This window comes from Cupressus sempervirens, chromosome 7 (assembly GCF_028749045.1).
Source record: "Cupressus sempervirens isolate cs-2001-9-10 chromosome 7, ASM2874904v1, whole genome shotgun sequence".
NCBI classification, from domain to species: Eukaryota; Viridiplantae; Streptophyta; class Pinopsida; order Cupressales; family Cupressaceae; genus Cupressus; species Cupressus sempervirens.
Window position 1 is genome coordinate 676,126,692 of NC_143124.1, and position 25,179 is coordinate 676,151,870.

Consider the following 25,179-nt stretch of genomic DNA (forward strand, 5'->3'; position numbering starts at 1 on the left):
AACCTCTTTCTAAAAGGTTAATTTTGCAAACTTATCTTAACCTTTTGATGGAGAGGTTAATGGTTAAGCTTTCAAAGTGAAATATGTGTTTTGACAATTAATATTAACCTTTTTAGAGGTTAATGGTCAATGATGCAATTGAAAATACATATTTTTAGTTCCTTCATTAACCTGCGACAACTTTTGACTCAGAAGCTGAATTTTGAATATTCGAAATGCTAGACGGAGCTAGGAACGAGTCAGAGATATTGAAGAGCAAAGTTTCTCAAAAACTATAAGAAGAAATGACCATTTTAATGCTTAAAACGAGGCATGTTTTGAAAATAACCATAGCATCATACCTCTATAATGCTTGAACTCTTTTAATCTATTAGATTAGCTTTCCTTTCTAATTTCTAATGTAGAGTACAAAATAAGATTCATCCACCTTGCATCCCTTTTCTTATTATGTACCATTAAAGAGACACGTAACTGCACTACAAATTAATTAAGAACGAACATTTTCATTTTTCACACGTAACAACAACAAACCTAATAAAGTAGTTATGCTCCAAATATTAAAAGTCCCGCTTTTCATGTAGCATAGCGAGCAGCTGCTAAATATCTCCAAAATTTGTCCCGACCGAACCCCAATTTCCCGTCAGACTGTGCAGTTGTCATAAACGGGAATGTCCGTTTCCGTCAATTGCCGTGCGGCTAAAGTTGAGCCAAAACTTCTGAAAACTGAAAAAAATGAGATTCCTAAGACGTGAGGGGTACGTTTGAGCCCATTATATCCTTTTCTTCTCGTGTTATTATGTGAAGGCCACCTGTAACATTTTCCTACTGGCACACTTGCAAATTTCTTCAAATTGCAAATCTGAATACTTCTTCTCTACGTAAAATGAGATTTTAACCATTCTTGGACCCTGGATTTGCAGTGAATTTGAATCTGCCTGTAATCAGACAGGAAATTAATAAACCTAGACTGATAAATTTGAAAACTGCTTTGGAAAGCAACGAAAAAATCGAACGGAAATTTAGTTTTGGGCGTTACATATAGGATTTTATCCGTGGAACGGAGTTGAATTTTTTGAGTAATATTGTGTGATTTTAGTAGCGGTCGGTTTGTCGTAGAATATCGGTAAAAGTTATTTGTGTGAATTTGAAAATGGGGAGGAGCAAGTGGAATCTGCAGTGCATCGGTCTATCGGAGGAGTTTGGCGGATAGAGAGGAAAAGCTAAGGTATCATATGCGAGTCAAAATGAGCGAAAAAGGATTGCTGGTAATGGTTGGCCACGACGGTTACAGGGGTTACATTTAGTCTGCATCTCACAAGTTTAGACCGAAATACAGGGTCTCTATAAGATATGGCAGGGTTTCGCTTTTTCCGAGGAATTTTGGCCACGGCACAAGGTGTGTTTAGGGCAAATGGAGGCGCTTCTGGCTTTTGCCATCGTCGATTGTATGATTTTTCCCTGCTACCTGCTTTGCGCCCCAATATTGGGATGATTTTGTTTTCTACGTCGGTGGAATATAAACAACCTGAATGTGAGAGAACAAGCAATGGCGGCGGCGGAGGCGGTATTGCGTTGGATGAGGTGAAGAGAATATTGAGGCTGGCAAATGTGGAAGCACTGAAAAAGAGGTTGGAGTCTGATGGCAAGGACTTTATCACGCAGAGTGAGCTTCTAAATATGTGCCGCAGCATGGGGGTTGCGCAGTCGGATGAAGAAGCTGCAGATTTTGCCAAGGCTCTAGATGCTGCAGGCGTAATTTTGATTTTTCGCAACAAAGTCTATCTCCATCCTGATAAGGTCAGTATTGTTGCATTCACGGCATTGAATTCGTTGCACATAATACCATTCCTTATTTACGCCACAGAATCATCATCTTTGCAAAATAATTGCTCAGCAAAACAGCGTTTGCGCACTAAAAATTCTTAACTTGCATAAATAGAAACTTTGCATGGTAAATTGGTCTTTGCGTTGAAGAGTTTCCTATTTTAATTAGAGGCAAATTTCGTTGCAATGAAGAATATCTATCAAATCTTCTGATGGATTTTGTCTACAAAGAGGATAATTATTCTAAGGGGTGTCTATTCCATTAATTTTTTTGGCTGCTTTGCCTTGCCATTAGATCATGGCCTGCTTACATAGTTAAAATGTTTAGAAAACCACCTGTTCTAGTGCTTTTTAGTTTTGTTTACTGTGAACAATGTTTGAACCTAGTCACACGATTCTTTAATCCTGTTAATCTGCGTTAGTGCTTGGTTGGGTCCTTCCGTGTGCAATCATAAGAAGTCGCAAGGCAATGTGAAGTCAATCCCTTGATGAAGGTGCGTGAATTCCACAGTGGAGGCCTCGGGTTTAAATCCATGGGTGGGTAGAGTTGTACAATGTATAAGGTATTCGGAAAAACAATTCCCTCCTGGGCTCCCCCACCAGGGGTCTCGTACACCATGTTGATTTCTGATTTGACGATACCCTTATCATTCGTCCTCTCTCTCTCTCTCTCTCACACACACACACACACACACACACACACAGACACACAGACACGCATCCTTTTTCTCCCTTTGGACTGTTTTTCTTTTTTAAAATAAAAAACCTATATTAGCAAATGGCTATAAGCCACAACGCTTACATAGAAGCTGAGGTTGTTAATTATAGCCTTCTATACAACTATCCCAAATAGACCAAAGAGCTAGTAAATCCGTAAACAGCTAAAAGTTAGCATTATTAGCGGAGTGAAGTTTGAAAAAAGAAGAGAGATAATCATTGGTTGTCAATGATATTTGAAATTCTTGCCAAGGAGAGTCCTCTTTTGCTTTCAGATGATCCTGACTAGATCTGCTCATGAAGTCAGTGTTGATATCTGAGAACTCACCATTATTTTATCTTGCTTGTAATTATCATTTTCAGAATTGCCATTTCTGATTTTGGAATTGACAGCCATTGCTTGATTTCTCTTTGATTCTGTGGGATTTCATTCATGAAAGCTCCAGTGATCTGGTTAAATTCTCTCTAATCTGTATCTCCGTATGTTGATTTGGTATCATTATGGCTTTGGCAATCTCTGTACCTTGGGAATGTCTCCCCTGCGCTTTCAAACTGAGGACCCAACTGAAACATGTCACAGATGTGGGAATTGGTTGGAAATGTCACCCAACTTTTGCTGATTTGCTGAAAAATGAAATGATGAGCAATTGTTGTGATATCCCTTCCAGAAGTAAATATTAAATTATAACAAAAATAAATATTTGAATCAATAATTATGATTAATAAATATTAACAATTATCTTGATGATATATATATATATATATTTCAAGTGCTTTTGACTGGAGCTTTGAACCTGTGGGGGTCATATTAAGGGGGACCCCATCCCCGATGAGAATGTGGCTGCCGAGGCCTCGACGCCTCCTAGATACACCTATATTTATACTGCCAATGAGAATGTAGCTGCTAAGGCCTCAATGCCTTCTAAATACACCTATTTTTCTACTGCCTAGACCACCTGATTACCTTATCATTTCAAACTCCTTTAATCATATCACTCCTTATGACTCCCGAAATGACTGCCTTTCTGCTTCGTTCATGGCTGAATTCCAAGTCAACGCCGTCAACATCAAACTGGACGACGGTCGGCCGACAAGCAACTTGGGCAGGAGGAAAATCATGGCATTAACGGCCCCATCGTAAATCAGAACTCAAACACCTCGCCAAGATTTGAACACTAGACCTCATACAAATGAGGCTCATGATGATATTGTCATGCTGCAGGGTCATCCCCTATCTTGATGATTATATATTATTACTAAACGTCTAATTAATGTGTTGTTACTTGTTTATAATAAATATTATAGACAAGTAATTATTAATGATTATAACTATATTATTAATAAGATATCTAATAATCTTTATAATTCAATAATACGGTTCACTTACAACCATATGACACCAAACAAGAAGGAAATACCAGCTTACGAGGAGATATCAGACATCAAAAGATGGGAAGCCGGCAAGGGTACGAGGGAGAACATAACCTCAGTGATAAAGGATTCATACACGTCAGACAAGATATAACACTTTCGATTAGAAACACAGAATATACTTCAGATAAGTAGTGACAACTATTTCTGAGGTGGATGTGGCAGTGCCAATTCAAACACAGGCCTATTCATACTCAGCAATAAGATAAAAAACACATCTGCAGATGCAGAATATAATTTATATTTCATTCTTACCAAACTTAGCAGAAAAGGACAACTGAATTTATCCCTACATTCAAAGTCAGCAAAAAGGAGTTGTGATTATAAGAATTGGTGATTTCAACTTATATTATCGATTAACTACTCATTGATGTTAGTAACAGCAGATTGATAATTGATAATATTATTTTTATGATAATATGATCAGGCAGCAATTACTAATGGCAGTGATTATTAAAATCAAAAGGGTGTGACTTTGAGAACAGACACATCTCAATAATTACAACCCTTCATTCATAATAAAGGATATAAGGCGATTCCATCATTCAGCTGGGATCATCGAATAGGAACGAAACATAACAATAGGAGATTATTAAATATATTTCATATAGATCACATGAAAGGATCTATAAGGACATAATTACTTATATTTGGTATTGAATACATATCATCTGCACTCATCAAAAGACAATACATATTATATTATGTGGCTGACAAAGTATCATATGACAGCATACTAATATGCTGTTGAGAATGGGTGAGATTGTTGAAATTGTTGAGTTGGGGTTGTTGTCATAGGTTTTGTCATTGATGACAACATATGTTTAGAAGTTTTAGAGAGGAGTTAGACAGACTTAGATTCTGTGTTATAGGTTATTGATCAGAACAGTATGGGCAATGTACAACATTCCTGAGTATGTGAGCTTGGATATGTAGACTTTATGTATACGGTCACAACTCTTTATGTGATGGTTTGAGTAAGTTACAGATGTTTTAGTAAAGATTGGTTGCAGGCCAAATTATTAGAGTTAAATCTCTCTATTTGTTTTTCTCTCTCTTTCGTAGATCTACTTTTATTTCTAATGGTCAGTCCTTGTCTATGTTACCATAGTCTCTTTCTGTTCAATATGGAAACTTTCTCTTCCTCTCTTAAGGATGTTTCTATTTCTCTCTTTGTTTGTTATAGAAACATTCTTGTGTATATAGATCATTAATGATCTTTGTTTAATAATGTTGCCCCACTTTTCGTCCCCTAACCGTTAGTAAAAGTGATTACTCGTGTTTAATGAGTTCTTAGTTGTGTTTGAATTTAGGTCTAAGTCCCCTTTGGTGGAACGAATTTCCATCGGATTTCTCGTTTTCCCTTTCTCCACATTTCATAGCCAGGTGGTTTTCCATTTTGTCAAAGTGATCTTACGGGTAGGTTAGTGCCTGGTCCAATGGAAATTCATGTTGCTCGTGCAATGATCATTTACAAGTTAAATCCGCTTTTGACCTATCACTTTATCAATAGAAATAGAAGCTTGTGGGAATCCAAATTTGTCTTCTCCTCGGTGGGTTTCTAACCCATGAAGACGATTTCCTCGAAGGGCGCCAAATGATACATATGGATCAAAAACAAAAAAATAGCAAGGTGTTCTATGGCGAATCCATGTTCCCTTTACAATTATTACCTCAAAAAATGTTAAAGATTAGTCACAACTTTCATATCATTTTCGACGAAAAACTCAGAATGAACTTCTCCTTGGTGGGTTTTCAACCCATGAAGTTGGATTTCCACAAACGGCAATTCTGAAGGAAAAGAAACAAGAAGTGGGCCCTACAGAATTTTCGCACCTCACTTAGACTTTTCCAAATCCAAAAAGGACAATAGTCTAAAGGTCAATTGAAAGGGAAGTGTTGGCAGAAAAATACAAATTGTCTTCTCCTCAGCGGGTTTTCAACCCATGAAGACAATTTCCTGGATCTTAAAGAATATCAAGCTAGTAAGCAGATTGGGCCCACAATTTGTGCATAAAACGTCTCAAGATGATAATAGAAGGAATCTAACCATTACGGGAAAGAGTTAATGAGCATAATTCAACCTAGTGGATATTTTCCCATGGAGTACTCTATTGTTAACTTCCCGAAACTTAAGGAAAATGGGAAAGTAAGTATGGGGAAATAGAAAGTTACCATTAGGCCAACAAAAATAGTGAAAAGACCCCGATATATCCGTTAAAACCACACATTTACTGTTTCAACGGATCTATCCTTCAATGCATTTGTGTGGCGCGAATTCTGAAGATCAACGGATGAATTGAGGCTCTCATATATATGGAAACATGAACAGTTGAACAAACTACTGCTCTTTTTCTTGAACTGTTATTCTGTTAATGTGCATAACTTTTTCAAAAAGCTAGTATCTGTTGCATTAGCTATTCTTCTCATTTTCTTAATTCAAAACTCGTTCTCAAAACAATGGCAACTAGATTTGCAGGTTTCGACTGGTTGAACGGAATCAAGTCCCAATTGTAGAACTTCACAGATACATCCCTTTGTTTTTATGACATGAAGGATTTCCAAAGGAGAGTGAAGTCGGAGCCGATCCATCTCATTACTGAGAAGCTCTGAGGATGCGGGTTAGTCAAGGCAGTTGGTTTTCCGGTTGCAGTCCAGGCCCCAAAATTGATCTATGAATGTATTAATCATTACAACCCAGACACAAGGCAAATTGTGCTACCAGATGACACAGTGTTGATCTCCATCGACAGGTAAACTGTGGTGAATTGCTTGCGAGTTCCAGAATGAGGGGAGTTCTCAGATTTGGCATTCGGAGGAGCTATTTCCGAGTTCTCCTCAAAGAAGATGATTTGAAGAAAGGAAATCATGTAGTCATGGTTCCAAAAACCGCGGAGCGGCAAGAGTAAGGTTCCTAAGACCTTGTTTGGGACTAATCTCAAACCAGAGATCATTGATATCTTGGTCCTTCTACATAGACTGAAAGGTGAGGTAGAAGCTTTGAATTTTGTTGAACAATATTTCTTTTTGGTGCAAGTCATCTGCTTTGACACCCAATATATTGATTGGGCTCATGAGGTAAGCGAGATTCTGTCCAATACTTTTCGTGCCGCAAAGTTCTACAACACATTCTATATGTCCTCTTTCCTCATTTACATGTTACTTCTTTACAATTATGACCAGGCCTCCGAAGGGGGAAAATTTTCTTGATGATGTGAAGTCTATGAGTTTTACCCATACTTACAATTGGAAAATAGCTATGCAGAGTATGTGAAAGTTAATGATGCATTCACTATGAGAATTAGCAGGGAGCTTCAGGGATGTCCAGAAAGAAGATTCAGTCCTAAAGCCATGGCAGTCATTAGCTAATTTGGAAGTTGTTTCATCCAATTCTCATCCTTTTCTTATTTATGTCTTGTAGCTTTTGATGGTTTCCCCTTGAAGCTGCTGAGATATCCTAGTGATATGATCGTGCTGATCGAGATCGTGCAGCAAGCTACTCAAGTGAACGTGTTGAGTGGGAGTCTGAGGAAGAAACGATACGAGTTTCCCATAAAGCTGGAAGCCTTCAGTTGTGACACCTGTTTTGATGCTAAGAACATGCTGAAGGTGTTTGAAATGAAGTATAAGTTGGAGATGTATGAAGTCTTGAGGCCCATGTTTGATCCGAATGGGTATGCAAGGGAGGTGTTGCAGATCGGGAGTGTAGTCAAGCACATCACTACCATTGAATACTATTGGGCCGATTGCAAAGATGAGTTCGAGAGCTGTGATCGTGCTTTTGTCAAATTGACAGTTGATCAAGTGAAAATGTATAAAATCAGTATTGATGTATAAGGAATAGAAGATGATGGTCAAAACATGTACAATAATACTTACTTGACCAAGTTAAGAGGCACTCCGATAAGCTCAGAACCTCATGAGGATACAGGAGAAGAGCTAGATGTAACGATGGCTCAGATTATCAAAAGGATCGGAAAATGGGTCAAATGGACCACAACTAGAAGGAATCGAAGTAAAACTACATCCACTCAAGCTTCTACAACAGTTGCAGCGACTTCCGCCTCCCAGGGTGGCACATCAGGAGCAACCTTGGCCATTACCCAAGGGCCTGCTCAACCATCAGATTGAGGTGATCAACCTCCCAACAAAAGTATTCCCTTGGCTAAGACTTGTCAGGATGGCTCCCTCTCAGTGATTGGAACTCCCCCGGAAGCTGAGAAGAAGGCGGAGGAGTCAAAAGATGGTGCAGTCACTCTTGCCCTCTTGCCTCATAGCACCCCAGTCCCATCTGTAAGTGTTGCACTTCTTCTGCTGAGTAGTCCCCAAGGTGAAGTAGTGAATTTAGGAGATGCAGGAAGTAGTGATAGTGAGTCTACTAAATTTGATGAGGCAACGAAGAAGACTTCAGAGGCAGATAAGGGCCCATATCCTTTAAAGCTCGTTTCACAAGCCTTAGAGAATCCTTTCTCTTCGGCCGTGAAAATAATCACCCCGACCAAGAGAAAGATATTTAGCATAGTCTCCTCGGGACTGCCTCCAAGGTGATAGGCATAGATTCATGGCTGGAGGACACTCTAGACAAAAAGAGAAAGAGGAAAGATGAAGGAGCCCCCCAACAAAGATACTTTATCTCTTGCTATTCGCTTTGGATCAACACTGAGCAAGGTCAAGAAGCAGGAGACCTTGTCCATCCTTGGACGAGATCCTAAAATAGGGTATTTGACAATGGAGATTGCGAAGCCTACCAAAGAAGGAAGAATCGAGGATTTGTCTACAGATGATTTGGCCTTACACTCTGTGGATCTCGGGGAGGCGAGACATGATGCTAAGGTTGGCTTGTGGAAGTCAACAAATGAGGTAATAAAGGGACAACTTGAAAGTCTCAAATTATCAAAGGTTAGAATGAAGGCGGAAATCCAAGAATTGAACGGCTTCATCAGGCAGTTGGTCACCCTGTTGGCAAGCATCTCCAGAATGCTTATCACTAGTGATCCTACTGCTACTAATGTCCAAGCACTCATCTCCCAGCTCCAAGAAGATAAGCACTTCCAACAAATCGGTAGAGAGTGGAGCAGGAAACTCAAGTTGGAGGGGCTTGCCATTATAGAGCAGATTGGCAATGCCATACTGAGATTGGAAACTGAGAAAGACAACATTTCAGCTAATAGAGCTACCTTGGCAACAGAAAAGGTTAAAAGTGAAGATTGTGTCTCTTTGCTAAAGATGATTACTCATATGAAGACTAAGGAGGCTGTCGAAGTGAAGATCTTGACTAAAGGAGATGAGCCTTTATTTGAGTGGCTTCAGAGCATGTAGTTCAAGTCTTAAATGATCATGGCGGCAGAGGAAGGGCTTAAGGAAACAAAACCTAAAGTGAAGAAGGATCAGGATAGAGACTATGAACTCTTAAGAGGCCTACATACGGACTCATAGACTAGTGGACAAGGAAAGGGAATAATTGGAGTAGCCATCATGCAAACATACTTATCCAATTACATAGATAGTCTGACGGGGATATCTTTCGGTCACTAGAACAGAATTTCTGAGCTCCAAAAACTTGGTGGATGTGTGCACATGGCCATGGAGGAAATACAAGACCGGTTAAGTGTTGTCAAAGATTTGGCCAGAGAGCATTCTAAATGGCTCTTAAGATATACTAATGTACATGTACATAGGCATGAGGAATTGTTTCCGATTATTGTCGCCGCTAAGGCCTATAGGTCAAAATTAGAAAAGGGAAAGAAGGTGAAGTGATTCATATTCCGCTTCTTTCATATTTTGATGTAATGATTATAATGGACAAACTGGCTCCTTGCCATTTGTCATTTTTTGAGAGATGAACCAATTTAAATTCCTTTGTAACGGTCATCTCAGAATCCTATATGTACTAGAATGAAAGATTAATAAAAGGTCGGCTAATTTTTGGTGTGAAATACTTGATGTTGCAGAGACAATTGAATGGTATTTTGTGTCAATTATTTTTCGTTCCATTCTGCTTTGTGTTAATTGTATGTTTTCTCTTCCATCTAAATTAAAACAAGGAACGAACAAAGCATCATTCCCTTGTTTTGAGGCAGCGAACCGAATATGATAATATTGTCATCATAGGTTCAAGAGAAATCCTTTTGTGTTTTCCTTCAAGTTAATCTTTCTTTCTCTGTAGTTAATTTCTTGTTGAATCAATTTAGTATTAGTTAGTATGCACTATTGAATCGTTAAGCCTTGTGGGTTCAATAGATGTGCGAATTCATAGACTTAATCAATCATAAATACCATTTCTTGCCTAAGTTCTTGTTTAGGCCTAACTTGGTCTACCTCTTCTGTTCTTGGATTAAGAACATACCCCGTTTAAATCTTAGAAATAAACATAATTCATTGCAAATCATACCGCAATAGGGAGTTGTACCTAAGCATTCAGAGGAAGGTTAGTCTTTTCAAAAGCGACTTTCCAACTATTGTAACTAGATATTGTTCACAAACTTGGGCATTTAAGAGTTAAATCAAAAGAACAATCTGTTTACCAACAAATAACACATTCAATATTTTACCATAATATGGTATTAGATCTATCTTTTTCGAAAAATAATTTCATTATTGAAATTTCTTGAGTTATTTTTTGAACTAGGTTTTGAAAATCTTTAATCTCTTCATGAGATTTTAAGACTTATAAGATTCTCAAAAATCTTTGCCTGGGTATGTTCATTTTTTTTCCTTTTTTTTTTTGAAGGAATTCATTTTTTCCTCATACCCGAGTAGGGTTTCTTAGTAGCGTTTTTTTGCTGGGGCGTTGGTTTTGTTCTATAACTCATGTGCTATTTTCGGACGCGATTTTTTTTGTGTTTTTTAGCCCTCTTTGACCGCAATTTTTTGCTCTCTTTAGTCGGGTTTCTGATCTTTTTGTGGCTCCATTTTGCAATCATTTTTCTTGCATTTTTTTTTTCTGCCGGCTGCGTCTTGTGTTTAACTGTGGTTTCTACACCTCAAACCTGTGTTTTCGTGCGACATCTACCTTTCCCCTACCTGCGTTCCTCTAAAAAACAACTATTGTTTAGCTGTTTTTGGGCTTTCATTTGACATTTTTTTTTTGTGAGCTTGTTTTTTTGCAATTTCGTGGGCTTCTTTATGGGCATTTTTGACCTTTTTTTTTGCACATCTTTTGCAAAGGGCAATGTCTAGGGTGTGTTAAACCCTTTGTCTTTGAGTTTCGTCCAAAAATTTTGTTTTCCACCATTTTTATTGTCAAATCTGCCATTTTTTTGGTTTCACAAAATGGCTAGGGTTTCTTTCGAAACTCTGTTTTTCCATGTTGTTTAAATTTATTTTTAGTAGATTCTTGGTGGGTTTTTGCAGACTCAATTGGGTTGGTTGCCTTTTTTCTGGGTGCATCATTTTCCGTGCCTCAATATTTGAGCTAGTGGAATGAGAATTTAATTTCAGATTCTTTTTGGGTTTTCTGAGCTCTTTTTCTTGGTGTCCTTTTCTTTTTTCTGGATCTTTTGTCAATCTACCTCAAAGTTCGTGCCTTTTCAGATATTCATGTTTTTCTAAATAAAAAATGTGTCATAGTATCTCTCACCAATCTTCTCTTAGAAGATAGTCAACGATTCAAAAGAAAGAATGACAACACCTGGAAGTAGAGAATGATGATGATCTTCGAGCATTGTTACCTTGAGGTGCTTTTTTTGGTATTGAGACTCGTCCTATCACAGTTGATGCTACTCAAGAGAAGTTTGATGATAGTAGTTGTGATGCAATTATGCTCATTAAGCAAGCTTTCAGTTACTGATGATTAGTTGTCTCAAGTGTCATCCGACAAGACAGTTGCAGAGATCTAGGAAATACCGAAGGATCTCCACTAGACATTAGACAAAAGCAAAGCTTTCTTTTTGAAGAATCAGCTATTTTCTATTATTATGGATGAACAAATGTCCTTACAGGAACATCTTCTAAAGATTAAGGACATCAGAGATTAATTTGAGGCTATCCTCTGTACAATGGAGGAAGAGGATATGGTGGTAATTACCTTGAAAAGTCTACCACTATCCTATGAGCACTTTGAGACTCAACATTACTGCAACTTTTCTAGATTTGGGCACCAAACTTATGCAGCAAAAATATTGGAAAGAATAGTTTGGTAGCAATGCTTCTTCATCCTCCTCTGAACAAGCATTTTCAGCCCAATCCTTTCACAAGGATAAAAACCCATCTCAAGATAGCTCCAAGAAGACGCAATTTCGGTGCAACTATTGTCACAAATTTGGTCATGTGATCCGAGAATGCAGAACTGGCATTGCTTCTGAACATTAGAAGCAGGGAGGATCTTGGCCACAGGCTAATATTGCAGAACATGCAGAGCTCACTGATCAGTCTGAGTTTGCCTTTTACGCCTTTAGAGTTAAATCTCTCTATTTGTGTTTCTCTCTCGTTCGTAGATTTACCTCTATTTCTAATGGTCACTCCTCTTCAATGTCTCCATATTCTCTCTATTCAACATGAAAACTTTCTCTTTCTCTCTTCGCAATGTTTCTATCTCTCTTTGTTTTTTTATAAAAACATTCTTGTGTATACTTGTATCTATTGATCTATGTTTAATAATACATTCATTATTTTACCATAATAGAAATATGCAAAGATATTTGCAGGATTTTGGATATAGCATGTTGGTGAGCTAGATTTTGGATATAGCATGTTGCTTTTGGGAGCTGATTGGATGGTTTAGCGTGTTGATTTCTTTGGCTATAGTGTTAATTATGGATCATGGTGCATAATTTGATTATTGTATTTGTTGTAGAATCTAATAATTGTGAAAGGTGCCGTGTGAATCTTAGCATGGGTCTATTTATTTATGCATTGGGGAAGTTCTAACAGATTGACCTAACTGCTTGTTTGTAACTTGTACAAAGGAAAGTAATTTCCTTGGTTGTAATGTATGGATGAATACTATATGTGGGAGCCTTGATGCTGGATATCATAGTAGGGTTGAAGGATTGTTAGATGCTTTTGTAAGAAGTATGAGTGGAATCTATTATCATTCCTAAGTGTGCTTCATTGGAACTGTTAAGATAAGTGTGTCATCATCAGCCAATTCAATATGCATATTTTTAAATCCTTGAAGATGGCTTTAACCTTCACATCTCAGACAATGAGTCTTCTTGAAGGTAGATTTAACCTTATTTGTTTGGGCAGCGTGCTCTACCAGTGAGCCTTTTGTTCTTATAAACTCCTAATAGGGTTGGAACTTTTGAACAAAGCTTCAATACTTTAATAGGGATAGATGTACTAAATGAATTGTATAAACTCTTAACAAGGTTAGGTCTCCTAATGGGGACATTTTTGTATTAGTGCATGATCTTGTGTGTATCATCCCCCCCAGGGTTTTTCCTTTACAGAGTTTTCCTCGAGAACAAAATCTCTATGTTATGGTGTTGGCTTTTATCTTGTTATGTCCTATTATACTTTTGGTTGATGATTTGTTTAAGAAGTTTGAAGTTTATAATTATTGCACACAATTGACTCACCCCCCAGTTGTGTGGTGTGGAGTGTTAATTTTTATCATATGTTGTGTCTAATCTTTGAATTAATATTGAATTATATAGATTATATCTAAATTCTATGATGGGCCAAGAACCCATATGTTGTCATATATATATACACACACACACACACATACATATAGTAATAATAATAAATTAGGATTATATACAATAAATATATTTTCATAGGAAATATATATAACTCTGATGGAATCCTTTGTTGGTTTCTAGGCAACTTGGATAATACCTCTTCCATCGCTAAGTGGAAATAGTAATGGATGATAATAATTTGTATAGATCACTTGAATCTAATTAAATGATTGACTCTTCCTATTAGGGGACATGCAGGCTAAATTAAGTACATTCCCAACAAGGGACATTACAATTGATAATGAGTATAAGGCAAAGGAGAGGAATGCACCTTCAATGGAGATTACATGTAGAGTTTCTAAAGAAAAAACAAAATACCTTCAATAGAGATTACACGTAGAGTTTCTAAAACAAAAAACAAAATAGTGAAAATACCAAAGAGAAACATTATAAATATGAACTAACTACAAAAAAGAAAGATCCTAACTAAATGACCATTATATAAACATTGCATAATTACTATTATACAGTCCTTTAATTATAATTCTACTAACTACCCTACAAAAGACTTGACATAATTAGCAGGTCATTTGGTCACACATGATCAGAAGGCTACCTCCTCTTCAGAAGGCTTTGCGACATGAGCCTACTACTGATATCCTCCCTGGTTGAACTTCTGATCTGCCAACTGCTCTCGGCAGAACCATTGTATATGGCCAACAAGTACAAGAACAAATTGATTGTCTTCCGGCCTAATTCTGGGTAACCAAACCATCTCGAGACCGAGATCGACTTTTCTTATAAAACACTTAATTTTTTGTTGATAAAGAAACAAAAATGGCAAAAAAATCTGAAACCACAATTTTGCTAAAATTTGTCAAAAGAAGCTGCTATAAAACAACACTGTGGCTCTGGAAATATCATCAAACCTTTGATGCAATGTAAAGATCACACATGATTTTGTGAAAAATCATCAAAAACCTTTGTTTTGAAGAAATAAAAGGGTAAACAAACCATGGTTTTTGGAAAAAGTAAAAAATCAGCAATTCCACGATAGAGAAGGTCATGATTCTTGGGAGAAAATTGAGCAAAATTGTTATAGATTAGAAAAATGACAACTTTCGGGAAAAAATATTCAAAACCCTTCACTAGTCACAAAAACCATTGTCGTGTGGGACTGCAGCATTGGGAAGCCCATCACATGAGCATAAGGAACCTTCCTTTCGATTCGAAACAATACCCGATTTTGGATGAAAAAATTGCAAAAGAAACCTTGCAGATCTAAAAGTAAATCTGCAGAGATGATATTTTTGTTCTTTAAAAATTGCCAAAAACCATGATTTTTGTTAGAGCAAAAATCTGATAAAAAAACCCTCTTCTAAATAAGCTCTATTTTTGTCGAAAAGAAAACCAATCAAAAAGCCCTTGATACAGATGTAGGTTCAAAGAACCCACACCCTCACCCAACTATTGTGTGGTAAAAAGAAAATGCAGTAGGTCATGGGTGAACACAAACCAGAGATGTTGCATTTGCAGAAACAAATTTCCATTGAATGGTAAAACCCCTAGAATGGAAAAACTTCACATGGTTTTTCAGATAAAATCATTAGAACTCTTCAAGAAAACCTCAAATTTTCATAAAAATCTTAAAAACTCCTTAAAAATCCTTTTGTAATTTGGAAGGACCTTCCATAAAAAATAATTCAGTTTTTTTTGGAAAAAAAATCCTGGTAGATACTCACAAATCTACCCACATTTAATTTTTTCTGTCTAAAAACTTACGCACTCTAATACCATTAAATGATAATCGATTGATATTCAATATTAAACAAAGTAGAGGAATACTCCTTACATAGAGATTACATGCAGAATTTCAAAACATAAAGAGAGACTGAAAAGAAACATTCTAAATAAGAACTATCCATTTTAGAAACTTTACACAATTACTTTACCAAAAAGTCGTCATTATTCATTACATATTCTTTGATTTCCCTTTAAAAGATCTTATCTGTCCTTTTTCATGGATGGTGAACCCTCAGCTGTTTTTTGGGAAGACATTGTACCACTGAAAATGAGCTTTGGCAGTTTCATACAATTGCCACATGATCTCCAAAAGACACAAACATGGGCATTTTGTAGGGTGTGAAAGTACAACATATACCTCTATGACAATGTATTTGCCATGATACAACTAGTCAACCCACTTATTAACAACTTTAGTCTTGGGGGCAAAAGAAAGAAGCCTTAGGAACTTGATGCTTGATCAGGCAACCTTCTCCAATGATATCAAATATTGTTTAGGCTAGGAGTGTCAAACAAGACTTAAAAATGCCAAAGGTAGAATGCTTAGTCATATGCTCAGTTTGCATTTAAATTGGAAATATTTGCCCCATAGGAACTTATCTTGATACAATTTGTTACTCCAATGTTTTGTCCTATTCACTAGAAAAAATGTGCAAACATATATGGCAAAATAGTGAGCACCACTTGAAGGGCGAGGTGGATCAATCTCTCTTAAGCTTATCATTGCCTTATTTAGTTTATCTGTTTTTGATCAATAATTAAAAAACTATTTATATGGGAATTTTGTATGTTTGTGGCTAGCATTATCATACCTATTTGTCTACATTGATTATAGCTAATTCCCATAACCTAACATAGTGCATAACATGTCAACTTGTATTATCTTTCGAGTTTGTTGACATTGAAAGGTTCTAATCTATCATCAGAAACAAGTGCTAGTAAATTTGAATTTTCGTTGACCACTGGCCTATGATTAGCCACCTATTTTACTTTGGAGCATATTCAATGGATAATTCTACAAGGTCAGTTTTTTGGGTTGCATCGGGGTTTTAATTGAAAATGGTTCTAATTAATTCCTTGCTTATAGTAAACAAAACACTACCATGCTTAGTCTTGAGCTCTTTTTATCTGTCTTCATTTAGGGAGCAATTTGGTTCTACTGTCTTGGCTAAGTCAAACCTCCAAGAATTATTCAAAGATCTAAGTTGGAGGAATTTGCTGAAAAAATATTCAAACAAGTTCTACTTGTTACTACGGAGATCATTTTCTCTCCCATATTTCATTGCATCCTTTTAATGATTGTTGCTTATGACCCACTTTCTTGAATTTCATAGGCATATTGAAATATTGGTACATTGAACTCTTGGAAAGTGGACTATTTGATGATTCAAGATATATAATTTGTATGGGCTAGGGTTTCAAATTCTCAAAATTTTTAGAATTCTCACTAAAAAAATCCTTTGTTTATAAAAGTTAAAACAATGTCAAAACCTTAGAAAAATACATTCAAAATTTGACAATCACAATTAGCAAAGAACCAAAAATTTCTAGATAATGGGACAAAAGCTCACTTGAGAATGAACGAATGAAAGATTTTAATAACATCCATGAGGCCAAAGCAACCTATGGAACTACGTAGAATAAGGCACACACCACAACAATAGAGTGTAAGAACTTTAGGCCTTTTGAAACTGCTTCTTTAAGTATTCTCTTCGGCAATGAATGTACTAAGTTTGCTATCCCATCTAGCTATGTTTCCTCAAAAAGAGTACCTAAATTGCCTACTTCTAGAAAATCCCCATAGCCAGAGCAAATGTAATTGTATGCCGTGTGTAACATGAGAAAATGTCGCATGGTCTTCCCCCCAACCATATTGCAAAATAAACGTATTATCTCCCACTCTTCCTTTGGCATCATCCATTTACTCGTTTTACACAAATGATGAGTTCTTGTCCTAAGTTGCTGTATGAGCATTTTATCTCTCCATTTGATATTTGCTCCTATTTATGCTTTCTCCTCATGGTCTCTCATTGGGTTAAATTCTTTGATATAATAGTTATTTTTGTGTCCATTTTGTTTTGACAGTACGAGTCTTGCATTTTTCCTTCACAAACTTTTTTATGCCATCATTGTTATTGGGACATTTATGCATGCTAACATTCCGTTTTTTCATCCATTTGACATTTGCTTCATCAAGTTTTTTCTTCTGTCAAGCCTTTCCATAATGATCAATTTAGGCGAATGATGATTTTCCATACTTTGAGTTTTTTTTAAATAGCACAATATCCGAACCATTGTTGAGGCCTCTAAAGGAAATATGCCATTTTTTGCCAATAGGATCTCATAGGGAACCATTGTTTTAATTTTGAGACTGCTGCTGATTAAATGCTTTTGATTCTTTGTACTTGTCTTCATTTTTGAACTGACATGCTGCCCCAAATCTCACATCCATAAAGGATCACCGAGGTAATTGTTGATGTGAGTTTTGTATCACTACATAACATATTAGTAATTGGATATCCGATACGTAGTATCAAACATATAATTCCTCTCTTGAAAAGTTATTGCTCATGGGATATGAGAATAACTCCAATGTTCCTTACACTTGTGGATACTCACTCAATTTTATCAATGTGATTTGCTTGTAATCACGTAGGTGGCCTTACGCAAATTGTTGAGGATGACTTGGACTTTGGTGGGATGATGGAGATGGTGGTTTAGTGTGGATGCTAGATGGTGTTGATGGGAAAGGTGATAGTGGTGGAGGGTGAATGGTTCTTATGACTGGTATCTATCCAACTCTCTTCTTCTAAATTCTAAGTCCTAAACCTCTTGCTATCCTACTCCTACTACCATGGATGGAAGACTAGCAAATGGACTGGGATCGAATCTAATGAAAGTTAACCAGCGGCTCCACCTTCACAGATGCAATGATTCAAAGGAAAAACAAATTAGTTTGCCACACAAGGCTTCCCAACAATCCGCTAGGATGCTAGTGGTCTAGTATGGATCCCTGTCAAACATCTACTAATGCTACCATGCAACTATCCATCTACTTTACTCTTACTTAGCAACTTGAAATGAAATTTGCTTCAATAACTTGAAAAGAAATTTACTCTAACTATTTGGAAGTAGAAACCATGCAATAATACCAAAGGCTCTTAATCACCATGCAAGTCACAACAATGAGAAAAAAATAGTGAATTTTGACATTATCTTATCCAACAATTTTCTCCAACCATTACAAATGAGAGCAAATGGCCTTATATAGAGGCCAAAATGTACAATCGACAGTAGAGATAAAGAGGCAAAACTGATGATCCAGATTGAATCCTAGAAACCCTAAGTAGGGTTGCCACCCCATCAGCCAATGAGAAGACGCCACCTCGTCAATGGACCAATGAAAAAAGTGTAAAAGTGGCAACCAATGAGAAGACACCAAAATGGCGGCCAATCAGAATTAGACACTTGTCCTATCCTAGAAGAAAGAGAAATTGCCACTGGGGCTTACATCAAATGATCTTCTAATATAATTATACCTTTTTCTTTCATTCTTTTAGCTAAGGCAATGACCTAGCTAGCCTTTCGTTGACTTCTTCCATGGGAGGACAAGGTGTGTGCTTTATCTCGAGCTCTGTCGATTTCATCATGCTATTTGCTGCTTGTAGTGTCTTCGCATGATCCTTCTTATACTCTTTTGCGAATCCAACAAAAACATTTAGGGAGGAAAGGGTGTTCAAATGTTTCTTCTTGACAACAACCTTTCCTAGCTCATCCAATCTCGATCCAAGTCTTGTCTCATTGATATCCTCTTCTCTGATGTCTTCAAAATCAAGTGCCACCCCAATGTCACTCATCATGGTTGAAATGGAAGTGTCGACGGTTGGGCTGTGATGTGCAACCGCCTTCTGTATCTCCTCTTTGCCAAGGGAGATTGTCCTTTCTTTAGTTTGTCCTTTACCTGTATCATGTTTACTGTACCGACATTGGTATCGGTTATTCGCCTCATTTTCAAGAAGAAAGTTGTTTTGGACATCATATCCTCTTTGTCTTTCTTAGTGTTTGTTTTCTTAGGATTCTCTCTTGCAGTAACATCTACCATTTTGTCAACCTATGATAGGATGGTTAAGTGGTGGATAATGAATGCAAGAAGAACCAAGTGAGACAATATCTAGACAAGAACGAAAGAAGGAAATTAGCTTAAGGACCCCATTCAACTCTAAATGATTTGAAGTTACCTTTACTAATAATCGGTTCTTCTTTTGGATTTTATAATCAGACTTCGTATCAAGTTTACTGTACCGACATTGGTATCGGTTATTTGCCTCATTTTCAAGAAGAAAGTTGTTTTGGGCATCATATCCTCGTTGTCTTTCTTACTATTTGTTCCCTTAGGATTCTTGCTTGCACTACCATCCTCCATCTTGTTGCCCTATTACGGGATGGTAAAGTGGTGGATAATGAATGCAAGAAGAACCAAAGGAGACAATATCTAGAGAAGAACAAAAGAAGGAAGTCAGCTTAAGGACCTCTTTTAACTCTAAATGATTAAAAGTCACCTCTACCAATAGCCGGATCTTTCTTTTGGAATTTAGGATCAGACTTTGAGAAATTCAAATCCCTTGCAAAACTTGAGGCTCTAGTTGGAGAAAAAAAATCAGAATTTAATGCTCTTGGAACTGTCCACCATTTGTCAAAAAAATCAGACCTTTGATCACAATAATCTCCTTCAAACAAAATTGCCCAAGCTAGGGCAAAAATCGCAGCTTCCAAGCAAAAATCGTCTAGCAATGGAAAGTTTCAGATCTGCCCTAGGGAAGCCACCATGCACGAGAACTTTGCCCTAGAAAAATCGCCAAGATGAAGGTGCTTGAGTATGATGGATCTTGCTGCCTTTGAACACTGAAAATCGCCAAGAAAAAGTGCAGACCTGCCCTCTAAAAATCGCCAAACATGGGGAAGCAGCTCCAAATTATCTTTAAAAACTTGCCAACATAATGTCCATTTGCCCTTGCAAAATCGCCTAAGGAAGAGGAAAATCTGCCTTGCAAAATCGCTTAAACAAGAAGAAAATCTGCTCTTGCAAAATTGCAAACACCATGAAGAGGATAAAATGAGAAGTGAGGAGAAAAGAGAAAAGGGTTCCCTCTTATACCCAACTTGCCACTCCCTCTTAGCTGGCCGACTGGGACCCTAGGAGCAAGAAAATATTAATTAGACCACCAAAGCTGGCCCCCAATTAAATGCTTAGCACGAAATTAACTTTGCCATGATCGACTGGGACCCTGGGAGCAAGAAAATATTAATTAGACCACCAAAGCTGGCCCCCAATTAAATGCTTAGCACGAAATTAACTTTGCCATGATGAAATTTACTTTTTAAAATTGCCAATCAGACCAAAATTGCAAATAGAAAGTAAATAATGCCTTGGAGATATTAAATATTTCCATTTAATGATGATTTAGCCATAGTTGGAAAACTCGCCAAGCCCCCCAAAAGTTTAATCGGGAAAAACTCGGCGATTTAAAAAAAAAACTCGGGAAAAACTTGGGAACATAAAAAACCGCTGAAATTTAATTAAAAATACATTTATTTTGCAAAATTTAATGAGAAGATGCATCTAATAAGTTAATTAAAGACAATACAAAAGAAAGAAACAAAGTTTAGATATATATAAATGCATAATGCGTACAAAACTCATGCAGAATGCTCATGGTAGGAAGCAAAATAGTAAATTACTAAATAGTTTCAATCTGTCAAACTAGAAGTAAATACTAAAAGTCTAAATACATCAATACAATGTCAATCACATCTTCCTCTTTCCACTTGCACTAGCAGGAAAGCGAGGGGGTCTAATCCTAAAAGAAGTGCCCCGTACTGGGATAGGGTGTGAGCTGCGTGACTCTGAACTCTGTGGCTGTGCCCCCTCGCTCAACGTCCCTACTGACTGGCTCGACGTCCTAGAAGAGGATGCATCTCCTCCTAATGGTAATGCCTGATCCTTGCCTGAATCATCATCATCGTTGTCCTCATCCTCAATGTCATCCATAGTGCACTGAAAATCAGTGTTAGCCTCCCCCTCCATGGCTTGCCTCTCCAAATCAGTGATCTCATCTGGTGTAAACAATGGACTTGGCTCCTGTGCTGTCCAATCAGAATAAGGATCTATCTCATCTAGATCAAGTGGACCAGGTAGTTCTAAGAGCTGTGCCTTTTTTATGCGCAACTTAAGATTATAGTACACATAAACAAGGTCATTAAGTCGTTTTTGAGTCATTCTGTTTCTTTTCTTTGTATGGATGGACTCAAATAAGCTCCAATTTCGCTCACAATGGGATGAGCTACAAGGTTGGGATAGGACTTTGAGAGCAAATTTCTTTAAATTGGGGGTATTGCCACCCCAACTTGCCCACCAAGCATCTGCAAAACAAAATTAAAAAAGTTATAAAGCAATAAAAAAAAAAAACAGAAGCACAACTTATCAATTAGCAAAAGTTTTAAAGTTTGACGCTTTAACTGGTGCTGGAGTAGATCTTGCTTTCTTTGCTAGCATAGAAGAGAACAAAGGACCCCTTGATTCCACATAGATTTGTTGTTCGGTCACAATAAGGTCTCTCTCCTCTTCACTTGATATCATTCTCTCAATGCATTTAGAGAGACCTTCCATGACCTCTCCATTAGGATCTGAGTAGTAATCATCAGCCCTAAAACAAATAGAAAATGATATCAAGTCTTACTACACAACTTTAAAAAGTAAAGTAAAATAAAGACTTATTAAAATCCCAACTTCAAGAACAATCAATAATCATAGTACCTGAATTTGGGATTGAGGAAGTAGCCTGCTGCATGAATAGGTTGGTGGAGCATATTGTTCCACCTCCTATCAATTATTTCCCAAATGGGGTCAAATCTGAGACTGTCCCCGTGATAGTAACTTCTAACAGCCTCTTTCGCCCTATCCATGGCCTCATAAAGACCTCCCATTGGGGATTGCTGCCCATCACATGTGCGCAAGACTAGAACCAGGGGCAGAGACATCTACATTTGAAATTTGAAAAATACAAATTAGTTAATAACATAGTAAGTTATGAATTGATAATGAAACTTGAATAAACTAAAAATATAATGAAGTTACCTCCACAATCTCCTTAGCTTTTGCAAAAAAGCTATCATCAAAGACTATTCGTGCCACAGCCTCTCCTTCGGGCTTCTTTGAGTAAGGTGAAGCAACCCAATCAGCACACACAAACATTTGCTTCAAAGCCAATATGTGGTCAAGAATACTTTGCAACGTCAAGAAGACCATTGCAAACCTTGTCATAGCAGGTCTCATCAAATCTTTGCCTTTAGTGGCTTTTCTCATCAAACTGAGAACCCATGGGTGATTATAGATATATTTTGTGACTCGTCTAGCATCTTTCACAATTGGACTCACCCAATCAAGTTTTCCTATGTCCGCCAAAAGAAGGTCAAGGACATGTGCTGCACAAGGTGACCAAAAAAGTGTGGGATGCCTCTCTTGGAGGATTCTACCTAAAAGATTAGCAAAAAATCAATAATCAGTAACAAACTTTCCATATTTAGTATTTACAAATTACATCAAATCTAAATTGAATAATACCATAGCATTACATTCATGATTCATATTGATTCAAATATAAAAAGTTAAATCTACCTGCTGCCACATATGCTACTGTATTATTTGTGATTATTTGCACCACATTCTCTATTCCCACCTCCATGACAACATTCTCCAACATTAAAGCTAATGTGGCTGCATTTTTCACTTTGTTGGAGGCATCGACAGATTTCCAAAACACCACATCATCTTTGCAAGCAATCAAGAAGTTAATAATGGTTCTACTTCTTCCATCTGTTCACCCATGAGATAAAATGGTGCAGCCATACTTCTTCCACTCTTTCTTTTGGTCTTCTATTAATAATGTTGCTCTACCAACCGCTTTGTCAAGCAACCTACAAAATTTAGGTGTAATATTAAATAAAGTGTAAGTGTTAGTAAAAAATTAGGAAATAAGTTATAACAATGAACTAAAGTGGATCACAATTATTTACAATTACTAAATAGTAAAATACTAACCTTCCATTCATATCCTTGCGATTAGGCGGCTTGTACCCTTTGCCTGATATTGTCATTGCATTCACCATATTGACCCAATAGGGACTATCAACGGCATTCATTGAGATATTGTTGAAAAACCAAAAATCAGTTGCTGCAATATCAGTTTGCTCATGCATCCCCTCAAACCATGCAGTGCCCTCTAATGATGGCTGTGCTCCAGGTGTGTTCCTGGGCACAAAATAACCACCTATCCCTGACGGGGATCCAGATGGTGATGATGAAGAAGTAGGAGATGTAGAAGAAGTGGAACCGATAAAAAAGAAATTTTGTTTGCGGATCCGTGGGCCACGAAGAGATCCTGGTATGTTCTCAAGTGCTTCTTCTTCCTCTTGCATATCAAAAGGAGCTCTTTCAGATTCAGCTATGGCTTCCCTCATAGCTAATTTTGCCCTCTTCCTATTCAATTTTTTCTCTTTAGCAGCTGCAAGTAGGGCATTGATGAATCTTTTTTCTTCATCAGTTACCTTGAGACAAGGATTTGAGTCATGTTTCTTTATGCCTGCAAGGTGATATTTGAGGCGGTTTATGCCTCCAGAAATAATTCTCACAGGGAATGCATATCACCTTCCTAATAACATTTGGACTTGGAGCTTCATAGGCATACCGCCATGCCTTATCTCATGCATTTTTAGGCCGAGTGCCTATATATCCAGATGGGCATGGTGTTTGTGGCCACTCTTCTTGTGGGTTTGTCATTTTTTTAATGGTTCACCGCTGCCCTACACATAAATACATAGAGAAATGAATAAATAAAGTTAGAACTTAGAAGCTAGGGTTTCAAATGATTCAAACTTCAAACTTGAACCATATCCTTAGCAAACAACAAACTTCAACCATATCCTTAGAAGCTAGGGTTTCAAATGATTCAAAATGATTTTAAATGATTTGAAAACATTTACAAAAAGCAACAAAAACAAAAGAACATTTGTTATAAAACTATAAAAATTTTTCAAACTATGATAAGATGAACATACTTGGAAAGAAATTTGTTTTCTAAAATCGGTTAGAATCCTCTACAATCCACTCAAATCCGCCTTGAATCACTTGCAATCAGCCAAGAATGCCTCCAAACCACCTTCTCTTCACTCCTGAAGGCTCTAAACAATGTAAATACAACAAAGAATGAGAAAAAACACACTCATTGCCGCTTTAATCCGTCACAGGCCACGTTCACCAGTAAATCGCGAGTTTTTCATAAAAACTCGCCGAGTTTTTGCCGATTACTCGCCGAATACTCGGCGAGTTTTTACCAGATTGCCAAGTTTTTAAATCGGCGAGTTAACTGGTGAAAAACTCGCCGAGCTAGGAAACTCGACGAGTTTTAAAAACTCGCCGAGTACTCGGCGAGTTTTCCATCTATGGATTTAGCAATTAATATGTCATTAAAATTGGATTTTGGCCAGCCAAAAGCCATTTTTCCATACTAAATTACCAATTTCATTAAGTTTTAAAAAAATTTCAAGGCAAATTTAGTCCATTTGAAACCAATTTTTGCAATTCCATTCAAATCGATTTTGCTAAGCAATTTTAGTTTCAAAAAAAAAAAAAAATTTCTAGAGTTTAAAATCAATTTTGCAATTTGATCTCATCATCACAAAAATCAATTTGCTCACCTAAAAAATTTCAAGATATTCCAAA

The 25,179-nt window shown here is 37.1% G+C and overlaps 2 protein-coding genes across 2 annotated transcripts in view; one reads left to right on the forward strand and one right to left on the reverse strand.

Annotated features, from left to right (window-relative positions):
• Positions 1 to 594: 594 nt before the first annotated feature.
• The window catches only part of LOC149548467 (calcium uniporter protein 1, mitochondrial-like), a 48,032-nt gene continuing 23,447 nt past the window's right edge, over positions 595 to 25,179 (forward strand). Inside the window, exon 1 of the mRNA XM_089792529.1 lies at positions 595 to 1,797. Within this exon, the coding sequence (XP_089648655.1) occupies positions 1,351 to 1,797 (447 nt within the window). The 5' untranslated portion in view covers positions 595 to 1,350. The remainder of the gene's footprint in view (positions 1,798 to 25,179) is intronic.
• On the reverse strand, positions 22,200 to 22,779 carry LOC149548468 (uncharacterized). The gene is made up of 2 exons (XM_089793667.1): positions 22,537 to 22,779; positions 22,200 to 22,439 (listed from the first exon to the last, which is right to left on the reverse strand). The coding sequence occupies exons 1-2, from the start codon at positions 22,762 to 22,764 to the stop codon at positions 22,200 to 22,202; spliced, it is 468 nt and encodes a 155-aa protein (XP_089649793.1). The 5' UTR covers positions 22,765 to 22,779.

What these genes read in the sequence shown, in the direction of transcription:
- LOC149548468 (XM_089793667.1), bottom strand. Translation starts at nt 22,764, where the DNA reads ATGAGAAAAGCCACTAAAGGCAAAGATTTGATGAGACCTGCTATGACA. An exon ending in AAGCTAAGGAGATTGTGGAG is followed by an intron (nt 22,440 to 22,536) that starts GTAACTTCATTA and finishes TTTCAAATGTAG; the next exon opens with ATGTCTCTGCCCCTGGTTCT.